General features: G+C 35.0%; 1 protein-coding gene across 1 annotated transcript; it reads left to right on the forward strand.

Moving 5' to 3' along the window:
• Window positions 1-9,825: 9,825 nt before the first annotated feature.
• On the forward strand, window positions 9,826-11,992 carry LOC131660957 (protein DETOXIFICATION 27-like). The gene is made up of 7 exons (XM_058930334.1): window positions 9,826-10,166; window positions 10,252-10,880; window positions 10,982-11,038; window positions 11,125-11,363; window positions 11,443-11,561; window positions 11,652-11,741; window positions 11,858-11,992. The coding sequence occupies exons 1-7, from the start codon at window positions 9,870-9,872 to the stop codon at window positions 11,930-11,932; spliced, it is 1,506 nt and encodes a 501-aa protein (XP_058786317.1). The 5' UTR covers window positions 9,826-9,869; the 3' UTR covers window positions 11,933-11,992.
• The last annotated feature ends 1,292 nt before the right edge of the window (window positions 11,993-13,284 follow it).

A 13,284-nucleotide genomic window follows, 5' to 3' on the forward strand; every position in this document is an offset into this window, starting at 1 on the left:
TAGAGGGTTTGGTTTTTAGTGTTGTTGGGATGGCGGGATCCTTTTGGATCGCCTTGTAATTAACGGTTTTTTGGTTAATGAAAGTAAATCTTTTTCCAAAAAAAAAAACTAAACCATTTAATATTTGTTGAGTCATTGTTGATCTTAGATTGAATTTTATTAATTTTTATTTTTGAAAAACCACGTTTTGGAGAAGCAACACTTACAGGAATTGCTAATATTATTCTATAAGCAATATATGCATTTGGAAAATAATCAATTCTTTTTACATAAATAAGTATGTCAATTGATGTATTATTTTCTACATATATAATTTTTTAAAGATGTTTATTTCTGTAAATAAATCTAATCCATTAATATCTGAGTTTTTATTATGTTTTTAATGAACGTTCATGATTAAGACAATTTTCTTTTAAATTTTTATCATCTAATGACCTTTTTCTCAATGCTAAAAAAAATCCAAACACGTCATTATTGATAAGTGCAAATTGTAGCTATTTTTGCATATACTTTTCAGTGCACTTATCGACTCTTCATTGTTAATTTCGATTGAATAAACCCAACTTTGGTGTAAATACGTATAGTTTGCGTATACTTGTGTTTTTGATTCATTTATGTACTGTTTGATAGTTTTCCATTCATTTTGTAGGTATTGAGGCGTATTTGGAGCATGAACAATAAAGTGTTGAAGACGCGACTTCAAACGCGCGATTGTGAGCAACGGAAGCAACTAATCAACGAATAAGGCTCACAATCAAAGTATAAAAAATCATCAATTTTGTTGATATTTTGTCATTTTTAGATAGGAAATTGAATAAGCTTTCCAACGCTTCGAATCGGGTGCAAATCGGAGTTACGATTCTCAAGTTATGGCCAAAACAATGATGTTGCTACTAGTGTCATTCGCCTGGCGAATGACTGGCTCGCCCGACGAATCTGGATGGACAGAAGTGCGTTAAAAGTGGCAAAAACACATTTTTTAGGTTATGGTTTGGGTATTTTTTGCTCCCACTCCATCACCAAACATTTTTTAGGTAGATTAGCTTAGAAAACAACTATGGAGCTTGCATTTGGAGGATTGGAGGTGGATTGATCATCAATCGGAGCTGACAAATCGGGAGATTTTCGGTTCATTTCTCTTCTTCTTTGTGTATTTCTCTTTGGTTGAGTTTTGTATATGATTTTACTTTGAACTCATGTATATTTGTTGATCATGGTGTTGTATAAGGTTTGCTTTACAAATCTTTGTTGATTGTTGTCTTAGATTTTTGCTCTATGCTAGGGATTTGGGTTGTTTTAGAGATAGACTTCTTGAATCCTTATCTAGGATAATTATCTGTTAGTTTCTATATTTTAGAGATAGATTTAGAGCTAACAATCTTTATGGGTGTCGAAGCTTAATGCCTCTGTGTTAGTTGTGTCGGTTGAGAGATCGTCAATACGATTGATATGGATGTCTGCTGTGTTGTTGAGGTGTGCTGAGAGATCGTCGCCGAGATGATATAGTAGTTCTCTCTACTTTGGGTTAGAAATGACTTAGAGTGTGAGCGATGCCGGATGACATTGATGAGTATTGTAGGTTGAGTGTAACTGGTTGATAAGTTTAAGTTTGTGAGAAGTAGATTATATAACAGGCTTGATAAGTCTCTTCTTTCCGAAGAATGAATTCTTCTGTGTTAATATTTACTTTTCCGTTTTCATATTTAAATTCATTCAAAACCAAACTCATAACTTTGGAAACTATAGAACGACAGTTCAATGCACTAGTCCCTGTGGAGACGATAAATTCCCGGATAAATATTTTCAAAACTTTTGTTGCTTGCCGCTTTACCGCTTCAGCAATTATACAATTTAAATTTTTCAAACCTATTTTAAAATGAAGTAATTGCTTTTTTTAGTATGTGTAAAAATAACCAGTTTTAAATAATTTATGGGGAGGTTTAACAACTTCATTATTTATATTCTCACCAAGTTATTTCTTTAGTATAAGTGAGAGCAGTTTCAAAACCATGTTCTATATATTTTTCAATAAATGTAACTAGACATTTCAATTGTTCTATAGCAACATCAATACGCATATCTTTGGATTGAAAGTTTTTACTAACTGAATTCACTACATACAATATCTCATACCAAATAGTCATTCCCAACAAAAACTCAAAACTTTCAAGCTCATAAGTTGTAAAACATTCAACTTCATTTTTTATTCTAGGATCGTCGTTAACTTCGCTTAATTTCAATAAAGCATCTCTTATTTGTGAAGTTTGAAATCTCAAAGGTATAACACTTTCAATACGACTTTTCCAACATGTTTGTGACATAGAATTAAGAGTTAGGTTAGGGATATGATCTTGTAGAACTTTTCATCTTTTAGTAGAAGAAATAAATATTATATAGATTCGTTGTAGCACTCTATAAGAGATGTAGCTTTAAGACATTAATTAGCCATGTCATAAAGCACAAAATTTAGACTATGGCAACTACAGGGAGTGTAAAATGATATAGGATTAATGTCTAAAAAATCTTTTTTGCACACTTTGATGTTTTTCTTTTATATTAGACCCATTATCATAACATTGTCCTATGTTGTTACTAATATCAAGTCCAATAGTATTCATTGCATTTATAATAGCATCAAAAGGACCTTTTCCAGATGTATCATCTACGTTCAAAAATTCTAAAAAAAAATTATGAGATTTGTATTGAGGTTAAATAAATATCCACACATCGTACTCTAATAGACATTTTCTTTTGATGACTTACATCGGGAGTACAATCAAGTATGATTGAAAAATATTTTGCATTCATTACTTTTTCTATAATTCTTGTTTTAATTTAATTTTCTAGCAAAGATATCAATTCATTTTGTATATTATGTTCATGGTAATGATTATGAATTTCTTCTTCTTTAATTCTACGAATGTGCCCTTGCATTATTGGATCAAATTCAGAAATCATCTCGATTATACTTAAAAAAATTCCCATTATTTTCTTTATTAATCTTTCCGCTTACTCTATGAAAGGCCAAATTATTTTTTTCAAGAGTTTTAACAACTGCAATAAATCTGAATAAAACATTTCTTCAATGTTCTTTATCTCTATTTACTACTTGTTCTTGAACATATTTGTCAATTGTTTTATTTTTTAATAGTCACGTTTCTAAATCAACCCAAGAACTCGTTTTAGTATCGTGTTTATTAGATATCTCATGATTCCTTAACTTAAAACTAATATTTCTCCAATGTCTACTTCCTTCATTGCCTAATTTACCTAAACTATAAACATTGTTACACAATTTAATTTGCAACAAAAACAAAATGCTTTATCTAAAATAAAATAGTATTAATCCTCGCTATGGTTAAATTAAAAATAAAACAAAATACATATCAATCATTTTAATTTTAAGATCTTGTATGTAAAATTTAAATGAAATATATGTGTCAGATCTTGATTGGATACAAGTAATAAGGATAATTTACCATTGTTTTTCATGGAATAACATAAGTCTCTCCTTATAAATATATATACTAATTAAAAATATTAAAATTTTGGGGTCTAGAGTACCTGGTCACAAAGTAATATCCATTCCGTCAAGAATACCTGACCATAGATTTAAACATTCATCTCGACCAAGCGACCCCGACCTCGAAGTAACATCCAGTCCGACCAAGAGAGTATGACCACTAAGTAACTCCGTGTCCGGCTAAGAGAGCCCTACCACGGAGTAATGTCATGTCCGACCAAGAATGCCCAACCGGCCAAAGAGAATCATGAGCCCAATCACATTGTAACATTCATCCCAACCACTGAGTAACATCCTGTCCGACCAAGAAAGTCTAGCCGACCAAAGAGCAACATGAGCCAGGTACACCTTCAAACAAGTTGTTTGTAGACAAAGTATTTATGAACATTTACCATATGACGTTAGCATGTCCAAACATGTTAAATAACACCATAATTATCATATTTCTTAGATTATGACCCTTAATGGACATTTAAAATAATATTATTATTTCTTTGTCTTGATAAAATGAGTATAAAAGAGAACATTGGGAGAAGGGAAATAAGGGGATCCAACGAAAAATCCTCCATATAAGGTCGTCATTGGCCTTCACCAATGAAGTTAAAAATGCGAGCTCTTCTCATCAACATCGGAGAAGTCATCAAATATTGTTCATACATGAACATTATTTTTGTATGTAGGTGGTGTGGTTTTTCTCCCCTATTTTTTCGTTTGTTTGGTGTGATTGTGATATTTTGTATTGTTCTTTTCTCGATTTAGATGTTGTGGATTGTTGTTGATTGGACAATTGAATCCTAACTTAATACTTTTTGTGTCTCCGTTCTCCTTATATTTTTCGTGACTTTAACTTTTTGTACTTTAATATAATTGTTTGAACTAAGAACAGTATAAGGAGAACAGAGACACAAAAAGTATAAAGAATATATTTATTCATTTTTTGACAATTATCTATAAAAAAAGTATAAGGAATATATTTATTCATTTTTAGACAATTGTCTAAAAAAAATTAATGATAAAAATATGGATTCAATTGTCTAAAAATGAATAAAAATATGAATTCAATTGTCTAAAAACTTTAATATAATCCTAACATGAATAAATATATTTTAAATACATGAATAGAACTAAGAACAGTATTTAAAAGATTTTGTACTTCAATGTAATTGTTTGAAGTAAAAATTTAGAGTTAGAGATGAAAAAATAATTTAAAAAAGTCATATGACCACAAACAATTAAAATTAATGTGTAAGAGGAAATTATAAATTTGTCATGTTTTCATTAGTAAAGAAAATTTCTTTACCCACCTCCCTATGGGGGTCACCCCCAGCGAAAATCCAAAACTACCCCTGCTTCGGAGATGAATCTCCGAAGTTTTTTTTTTTTGATTTTTTTTTTACTTCGGAAATGCATCTCCGAAAACACCCAAAAATTGGTGTTTTCGGAGATACATTTCCGAAGTAAAAAAAATTCAAAATCCGTGCATATTTTCGGAAGTTCATTTCCGAAACTGTTGCTGCATATACAAATTTCCCTCCTTCACTATTTCATCATTTTTCTCCAAAACTTCTCAAAACCCTCTCTAAAACCCAATCAATCTCCATCAATTTTTCGGCCTAAAATCAAGTTTCAAACCGTTGATCACGTTAAAGGGAGCATAGAAAGCTATAATTTCAGGTAAACATCTCTCATTTCATCCCCTATTTCACTACATTGATTCAACAAATTTATGCTGAAAACTAATATGGTTCGGAAGTTCATTTCCGAAATATATTACCTAAAAAATTTCGGAAATGAACTTCCGAAATATGCCCTGGCAGTTAAAAAAAACAGTTTTGGCCAATTTTGCTAATTTATTCATTTGTTAGGTATGGTGCATCCGGACAACATTGTGCAAGACGATGGAGTATTAGTTCCGGAAATTGTCAACGTTAATAACGATCCGGTTATTGACGTTACTCCTATGATCAATGCGGTCGATGTTCGACAACATTTTACAAATGATCGGAGCTTCGGTAGTCGCGAACAATTGATTGATTGGGTTCGGAAGGAAGCTAACAAACATGGATTTGGAATTGTTATTTTAAGGTCGGACAACGGAAATAGTAGGCGGAAAGCTTTCGTTGTTTTGAATTGCGAACGGGGTGGTAGTTATGTACAATCAAACCGGGTGCTAAAACACGAGGACACGGGATCGAGAAAGTGCAGTTGTCCGTTTAAGTTGCGTGCTACTCGGAGGGTTGATGATTTGTGGCGGTTAACCGTAATTTGTGGAATTCATAATCATGCCTTGGATGTCAAGTTACACGGACATCCAATGGCGTGTCGTTTGTCCCGCGAAGAGAGGAAAGTGTTATCGGACCTAACGATAGTCAAAGTGGCGCCTCGCAACATACTTGCCGATTTGAAGCGTAAGAAACCGGATAGCGTTTCAAATATCAAGCAAGTTTACAATGAACGACACAATCTCAAGGTTTTAAATATGGGCCCTCGGTGGGAAATGCAACAACTTTTGAAACTTCTAGGCGATAACAATTATGTTTCAAGCTTCCAAACCTCCGAGGACAAAGTTACCGTGCGTGATATTTTTTGGACTCATCCCGAAAGTATCAAATTGTTCAACACATTTCCAACCGTTCTAGTCATAGATTCGACGTACAAGACAAACAAGTATAGGCTTCCTCTTCTAGAGATCGTCGGTGTGACCTCGACGGACAAGACTTATTCGGTGGGGTTTGCTTTTTTGGAGTGTGAAAAAGAAGACAACTTTACGTGGGCCTTGGGAATTTGCAAGTCTTTGTTAGTTGATCAAGAGGTTATGCCAAATGTCATTGTCACCGACCGGGACAATGCTTTGATGAATGCGGTTGATACCGTCTTCCCGACATCGACCGCGTTGCTTTGTCGGTATCACATAACTTGCAACGTGAGAAGTAAGTTGAAACCCGCGGTTGGGACAAAAGATAGGCCGGATGAAAACGGTAAAGTTATCAAAGCCGGTGTTGTGGTTGAAAGGATAATGTCGACATGGAAGGAAATTTTGGATGCACACTCCGAAGAGGTGTATACCGAGAAATTGGTACACTTTAGGTCTTTGTGTGGTTCCATTAGGACATTTTGTCATTACATCGAATCCACCATTCTTGACAAAGTTAGAGAAAAAGTCGTGTGCGCTTGGACAAATCGAGTTAGACATCTTGGTTGCACCACGACTAACCGAGTTGAATCCGCACATGCGGTCTTCAAGAGGTGGTTGGGTGATAGCAAGGGAGATTTGTGTCGGGGATGGGACACCGTGAACCAAATGCTTGAAAATCAACACAATGAAATTCAAACATCGTTCGGTCGGAGCAAGACAGTTATGGAACACCGGTATAAGGGCCAAATTCTATTCTCCCAATTGATTTACAACATATCTCGAACGGGTTTGAATTTTTTGTTTCATGAAGCTAAGCGGTCGGAGACCACGGGGACGGATAGTTCTTTATGTGGGTGCACCATTAGAACTACATACGGCCTTCCGTGTGCTTGTATAATTTCAAAAAAGAAGGAGTTGAATTCACCAATACGCATGGATGAGGTAGCCGACCATTGGAAGAAACTTCGTTTTGATGATTTTGCCCCGCCGAAGGAAAATGACTCCAAAATCACCATCTCCGACGAGTTGGAAGTGATAATGGAGAAGTTTGCTAAAGCGGACGACACAACAGAAATGCACATAAAAGAACAATTGCGAAAGATCGCATTTTCGGAGACCACCGATTTGAAACCGCCATCTCAACCGGTTAAAACGAAAGGTGCACCGAAAAAGTCCAAAATTACACAAGATGACACGTCAACAAAACGATCTCCTTCCTACTTTGAACATGTTGATGCATCGTTCCCGGAAATTCAAGAGACACCGAAGTCTAAGTGTAGTGGTAACAAAGGAGCCCGTATTTCGAAGCCACCTCGCACACCGCCGATCAAAAAATCACTGATTGTCTACATTGATGAGATGCCACTTTTTATGCACAAATATATCGATAACATCGTTGATGTTGGAGGCGAAGGCAATTGTGGATATCGGGCCGTTGCGGGTTTGCTCGGTAAAGGGGAAAATAATCACACTTTAGTCCGACGGGAACTCATTGCGGAGTTGACTTCCTATCGGGACATCTACGGCCGACTATATGAAAATCAAGAAAAGTTTGCAAAAATTCATGATGCACTTGTTCCATCACTTACCGGTATCGCTCCGGTTTCGAAGTGGATGTCATTCCCCGAGATGGGTCATCTTATAGCAAGTGCATATGATATGGTGTGCGTCGATTTGACGAGGTTTGGGCTAAGTGAGACTTTCTTTCCACTTCATAGTCGGCCGTCGTTGGACGCGTCGGGCCGCATCATATGCATCGGGTATCTACGATCGCGGCACTTCGTTCAAGTGTTTTTGAAACCGGGTTGTCCTATACCGGCTACTTCTTGTCAATGGACGGCACATCGTTCAAATGAAGCGGAGACTTGGCCGGATCCGTTCGTTTCGAGAATGGCGGAGTTTGAAGAAATGATGAGCAAAGAGCGCGAGCAAAATAGAGAGCGGTCGAAGAATGTGCCTATTTTGGACTTAGGATCCACCGATTGGTTCGGTGAATTTTAGTTTGTTCCGGATCGTTTTTGTTTGTAACGATCATTTTTTGTATGTATTGTTGTTTATCATGTAAAATCGGACCGATTCAATACATATATAATATAAGTATGTTTTATGTCATCTTTGTCTAATTTATGTTTAATGTCAATTTCATTTGTTCAATTTACACAACACACTAAGCAATCAACAAAATGTAAAATTTAAGTCTGTTTCTGCATAATTCGTAAATGAACTTCCGAAATATACATGTCTGGAGCCTATTTTCGGAAGTTCATTTCTGAAATGTCCCCTGAGGCAGGATAAGGTTTGTTGGGCCATCAATGCTCCAATAAGTCTATAAATACTACACACTCTTCTTCATCCTCTTCACACCACAAAACACAAATGAAACAAACCTACCCCCACCTAGCATTCGTCTACTTTGAAACCGGCTACCCGATGCCGTTCCAATTTCGCTTCTCGCGCGACACGCCGTTTGCGGAGTTGATACCGTCGCTCAACACGCTTTTGCGCTATCCCGAGAATCGAAAGGTTGTCAAGCTCGAGTACCGCTCGCCACCGCTTAACGACGAGGGAGGCATTAAGTTCACACCTTTTGAGATCAAGAACGACGAAGATTTAGCGGTTTTGTGGACAACGTTCGACCGATTTTCTTCGAAAGGCCCGATCGAGTTGGACGCGAAACTTCAAAGATCGGCAGACGACGTTATCAAAATGTTGACTCATCCCCACCTACCCGTGTTCAACAATATGTAACTTTAATTTACAGTAATATTATCGTTGTAATCTTCACCCGATTAAATAAAGCGAATCGTTGTTGTTTTTCATTTTGATTCTGTCCAGACATAAATTCGGATGTTCATTTCCGAATTCCCTCAAGGGGGGTGCGTTCGGATATGAACTTCTGAAACACCACATTTTTCTGAAAAGTAACTTTATTTCGGAGATGTATCTCCGAAATCAATATTTTATATTAAAAAAAACACGTTTTCGGAGATACATTTCCGAAAACACCTTTTTTACAAAAAAAAAGTACCTTTTCGAAAATGAACTTCCGAAACAAGGGGTAGTGTGGTAAATTCACCAGGGGTGGGCAAGAAGGTTAGGAGGTGGGTGAAAAAATTCTCTTAGTAAATAGTATAAACCACACCTAATATTTCATTGTAATTGAATATGCTTAATGTGTTAATAGAAAAAAATCTTAATTATTCTTTTCCTTAATTCGAAATATAACAATTTAATTTTCCAAATTAGCACAACAATATATAAACTCAAAATGGAAGACTATCAATCATTTTAGTCCATCCATCAACTATTTTCCGAAAATATAAATGGCAGGTCTTAAATAAATTTATATAATTCTATGCAGCTATAAAGAATTCTCTAAACAATTACTTGCCAATATTTTGAACTCTATTAGATGAACAAGGACATGAAGCACCGTTTTAATTTTTGGTTACAATGCTAATATCATATGTAATATCCTAAAAATATCTGTTTCTATATTTATTAATTTTCATCATATTCTACAACTTACATGCATTTAAACACATAAAAACAAAATTTTAATGTATTTGAAAACAAACCTTTTGTCCTTTTCATTTGTCTATAACAATTCATTTCAGAATCGTGCACCTAACTCTTATTTATATATATATCGGCACACACAGCATAATTCATTTCTTGAAGCTATTCTAGATTTCTAGTATATCACAAACAATGGGTAGCATCGATAGAGACAATGATATTAGTGACACTCTTATCCAATCTCTGTTGCCAAAAGAAGTTTCATCCATTCAACCTAAGGAGGAAGAAGGTGAAGAAACATTCGGGAAGAAGCTATGGATTGAAACCAAGAAACTATGGCTTATAGTGGGTCCCGCTATCTTCAGCCGCATCGCATCATTCACTATGAACGTGGTTAGTCAAGCCTTCGCCGGTCACCTTGGTGAAGTTCAACTGGCCTCCATCACCATCGCCAACACCGTCATCGTTGGCTTTAACTTCGGCCTCCTCGTAAGCCCTTCTTCTTAATCCTAACATTATTTTATGCTGTTCTTGATATTCTGTTTCAAAGATGTGATGTTTATGGAAAATACAGTTGGGAATGGCAAGCGCGTTGGAGACACTTTGCGGACAAGCGTTTGGTGCAAAACGACATCACATGTTAGGAATATATCTACAAAGATCATGGATTGTTCTCTTTGTATGTTGTTTTCTTCTGTTACCATGCTATGTATTTGCTACTCCATTTCTCAAACTTATAGGACAACCTGATGACGTGGCGGAATCGAGTGGTATTGTAGCTATATGGCTTATACCTTTGCATTTCAGTTTTGCGTTTCAGTTTCCTCTTACGAGGTTTCTACAGTCCCAGCTGAAAACAAGTGTGATTGCATGCGTTTCTCTGTTGGGTTTGTTGGTGAATGTAGTAACTAGTTGGTTGTTTGTTTATGTTTGGGATTTCGGACTTATTGGTGCTGCTATTGCTTTGGATGTTTCATGGTGGTTTTTGGTTTTTGGGATGTTTGGTTACATTGTTTGTGGGGGTTGTCCTTTGACTTGGAATGGTTTTTCAATGGAAGCATTTTCTGGTCTTTGGGATTTCTTCAAACTCTCTTTTGCTTCTGGGGTGATGCTTTGTTTAGAGAATTGGTATTATAGGATATTACTGCTTATGACTGGTCAGTTAGAAAATGCCACTGTTGCTGTGGATGCATTGTCTGTATGGTAAGTTATTAGTTATGAGTATTTGAATGTTTTGGGTTTGATTTACATGTTTTATATTTATTAGTGTTTGAGGAGTGTGATAGATTTACTTGGTTTTGCAGTATGACTATAAATGGATGGGAAATGATGATTCCTCTTGCTTTCTTTGCTGGTACCGGGTATGCAATTTTTATTTGTTTAGCCTATATTTTTTTACAATATCATTTTTCAAATGAAAGTTATCAAGTGATGACACAAATTGCAGGGTGCGGGTGGCGAACGAACTTGGAGCGGGAAAAGGAAAATCAGCAAAATTTGCAATGCAAGTAGCAGTGATACAATCAACGGTGATTGGATTAATCTTCTGTGTTCTCATAATGATATTTCAGAGACAGTTTGCATACATTTTCACCTCGAGCCCTTCTGTTCTTCAAGCTGTTAACGATATGTCAATCTTCTTAGCAGTCACCATTCTTCTCAACAGTGTTCAACCTGTTCTATCAGGTAAAAAAGGATCGACCAGCTTAATTCAAAAAGTACCTCATTTTAATAATTGATTATAAAATTGCATGCATGCTTGCAGGTGTAGCTGTTGGTTCGGGATGGCAGGGATTTGTGGCATACATAAATATTGGATGCTACTATCTAATTGGACTCCCACTTGGAATTATCATGGGATGGGTCTTCAACACTGGTGTTAAAGTAAGTAATAATATATTAAGGATCACTTAATTAGTTACACTATGTTTCAACTTTGAATAATATGTTAACATACATATATGGTGACATTAGGGCATATGGGGTGGGATGATATTTGGTGGTACAACAATCCAAACATTGATACTCATCATAATAACAGTACGGTGTGATTGGGAAAAAGAGGTATACTTTATACACTTCAATTTAAACTTTAATTATGTTATGTAACTTTTTAGTTTAATATATATTTTATGGTATTAATTAATGTGTGTTTCTTTTCGCTGTATGAATTTGTGCAGGCAGAGAAGGCTGGCTCACGTGTAAACAAGTGGTCCGTGATAAAACCTAATGACCAACTGCAGATCACTGATTAGTATTTGGATTAAGTTAATGTATCCGTTGATTTTTTGTTTACGTAATTGTTGTTTCAACTAGTTAAGTGTCATGTTTTAATCTTCTGTATGAATAAGACAATTATATATTCTTTAGTTAGATCGTCACTAATTAAATCTACTTTAAAAAAATGATGATTCATTTCTTCAAGAAAAAGCTTCTCTAAGATTCTCTTTTTTTTTGTCCATTTTGTTTGTAATCTTCTTGTCACTCAGTGGTGTTATTTTCTCAACTTTTTCTGATGGGTAGAGAAGTTGTCCCCTTAAAAATAACTATTTCGATAAAAGAAAGTAAACGGTAAAATAATTAAAGAAGAGTTAAATATTTTAGAGTTTTTTTTAAAATTAGATATTTTTATATTTCGTTCTTCTAAAAAATTTTGTTAAATAATCATCTCTTTAAAGTTAAGAATTTTAATTTTTGGTCTCTCCAGCTAAAATCGTCAATAATTCAGTCGCTAATTAGTCGCTAAAAAATGTTGTTAATTCATTCGTTAAGTTGTAAAAACCATCACTAAGTTGCAAGAGAGACTAAAATTTAAAATTCCTAACTTTAGATGAACGATTTTTAACATACTTTTTTGGAGGGATGGAAAGTGAAAATGCATAATTTTATAGGGACTTTAAACATATTTAACACAAATTTAAAATAATTGTTTTTCTTTTACAAAAACTCTATTACAAGATAATGTAAGTATAATATCTCACATTAATTTGGCTCTAATATCATATTAGAAGGTGCGCGCAGTAATGAAAATAATAATATTAACGGTAAACCTAATAAATATAAACATAATGGTGAAAATAATATTAAAGGTAAAGTGAACTTTGAATTTCTTTAAGGGTATCTGTTGGTAATGGGTGGTCCAGGTCGTAAGTCCCGAGAGGTGAGACAGTTAAACTGTAAGTTTAGCACACTGCAGATGACGTTAAAAAAATAAACAATAAGGGGAGGATAGAGATAGAGAGTAAGTGAGAAAAATGAAAAAATATTGATACCCTTATAAAAAAAGCTTAAGATGCTTAATGGAGTCCTGAAAGGTTAGAATAAGGAAGTTTTTAACAACTTGGTTCACCATATTGATACCCTTAAGAGGAGATTGATAAGTTAAATCTGAAAGTGGAACAAAGTGTTATCTGCCTTTAGGACGAGGGCCACTACAAATGTTTGATCCTTGTTTAGGATTAAAGATTTCAGTGGGCCCAAAGGTCTAAGGCGAGATGATTGAAAGATAGGGATGCTAACATGTGGTTCTTTCATGTTTGCGTAATAATTGGAGTATGAAAAACCCTATCTCGGTTCTCTGTGTTAGGGAAGTTTGGTTGGAGGGTGT

The sequence above is a fragment of the Vicia villosa genome, linkage group LG3 (assembly GCF_029867415.1).
Source record: "Vicia villosa cultivar HV-30 ecotype Madison, WI linkage group LG3, Vvil1.0, whole genome shotgun sequence".
NCBI lineage: Eukaryota > Viridiplantae > Streptophyta > Magnoliopsida > Fabales > Fabaceae > Vicia > Vicia villosa.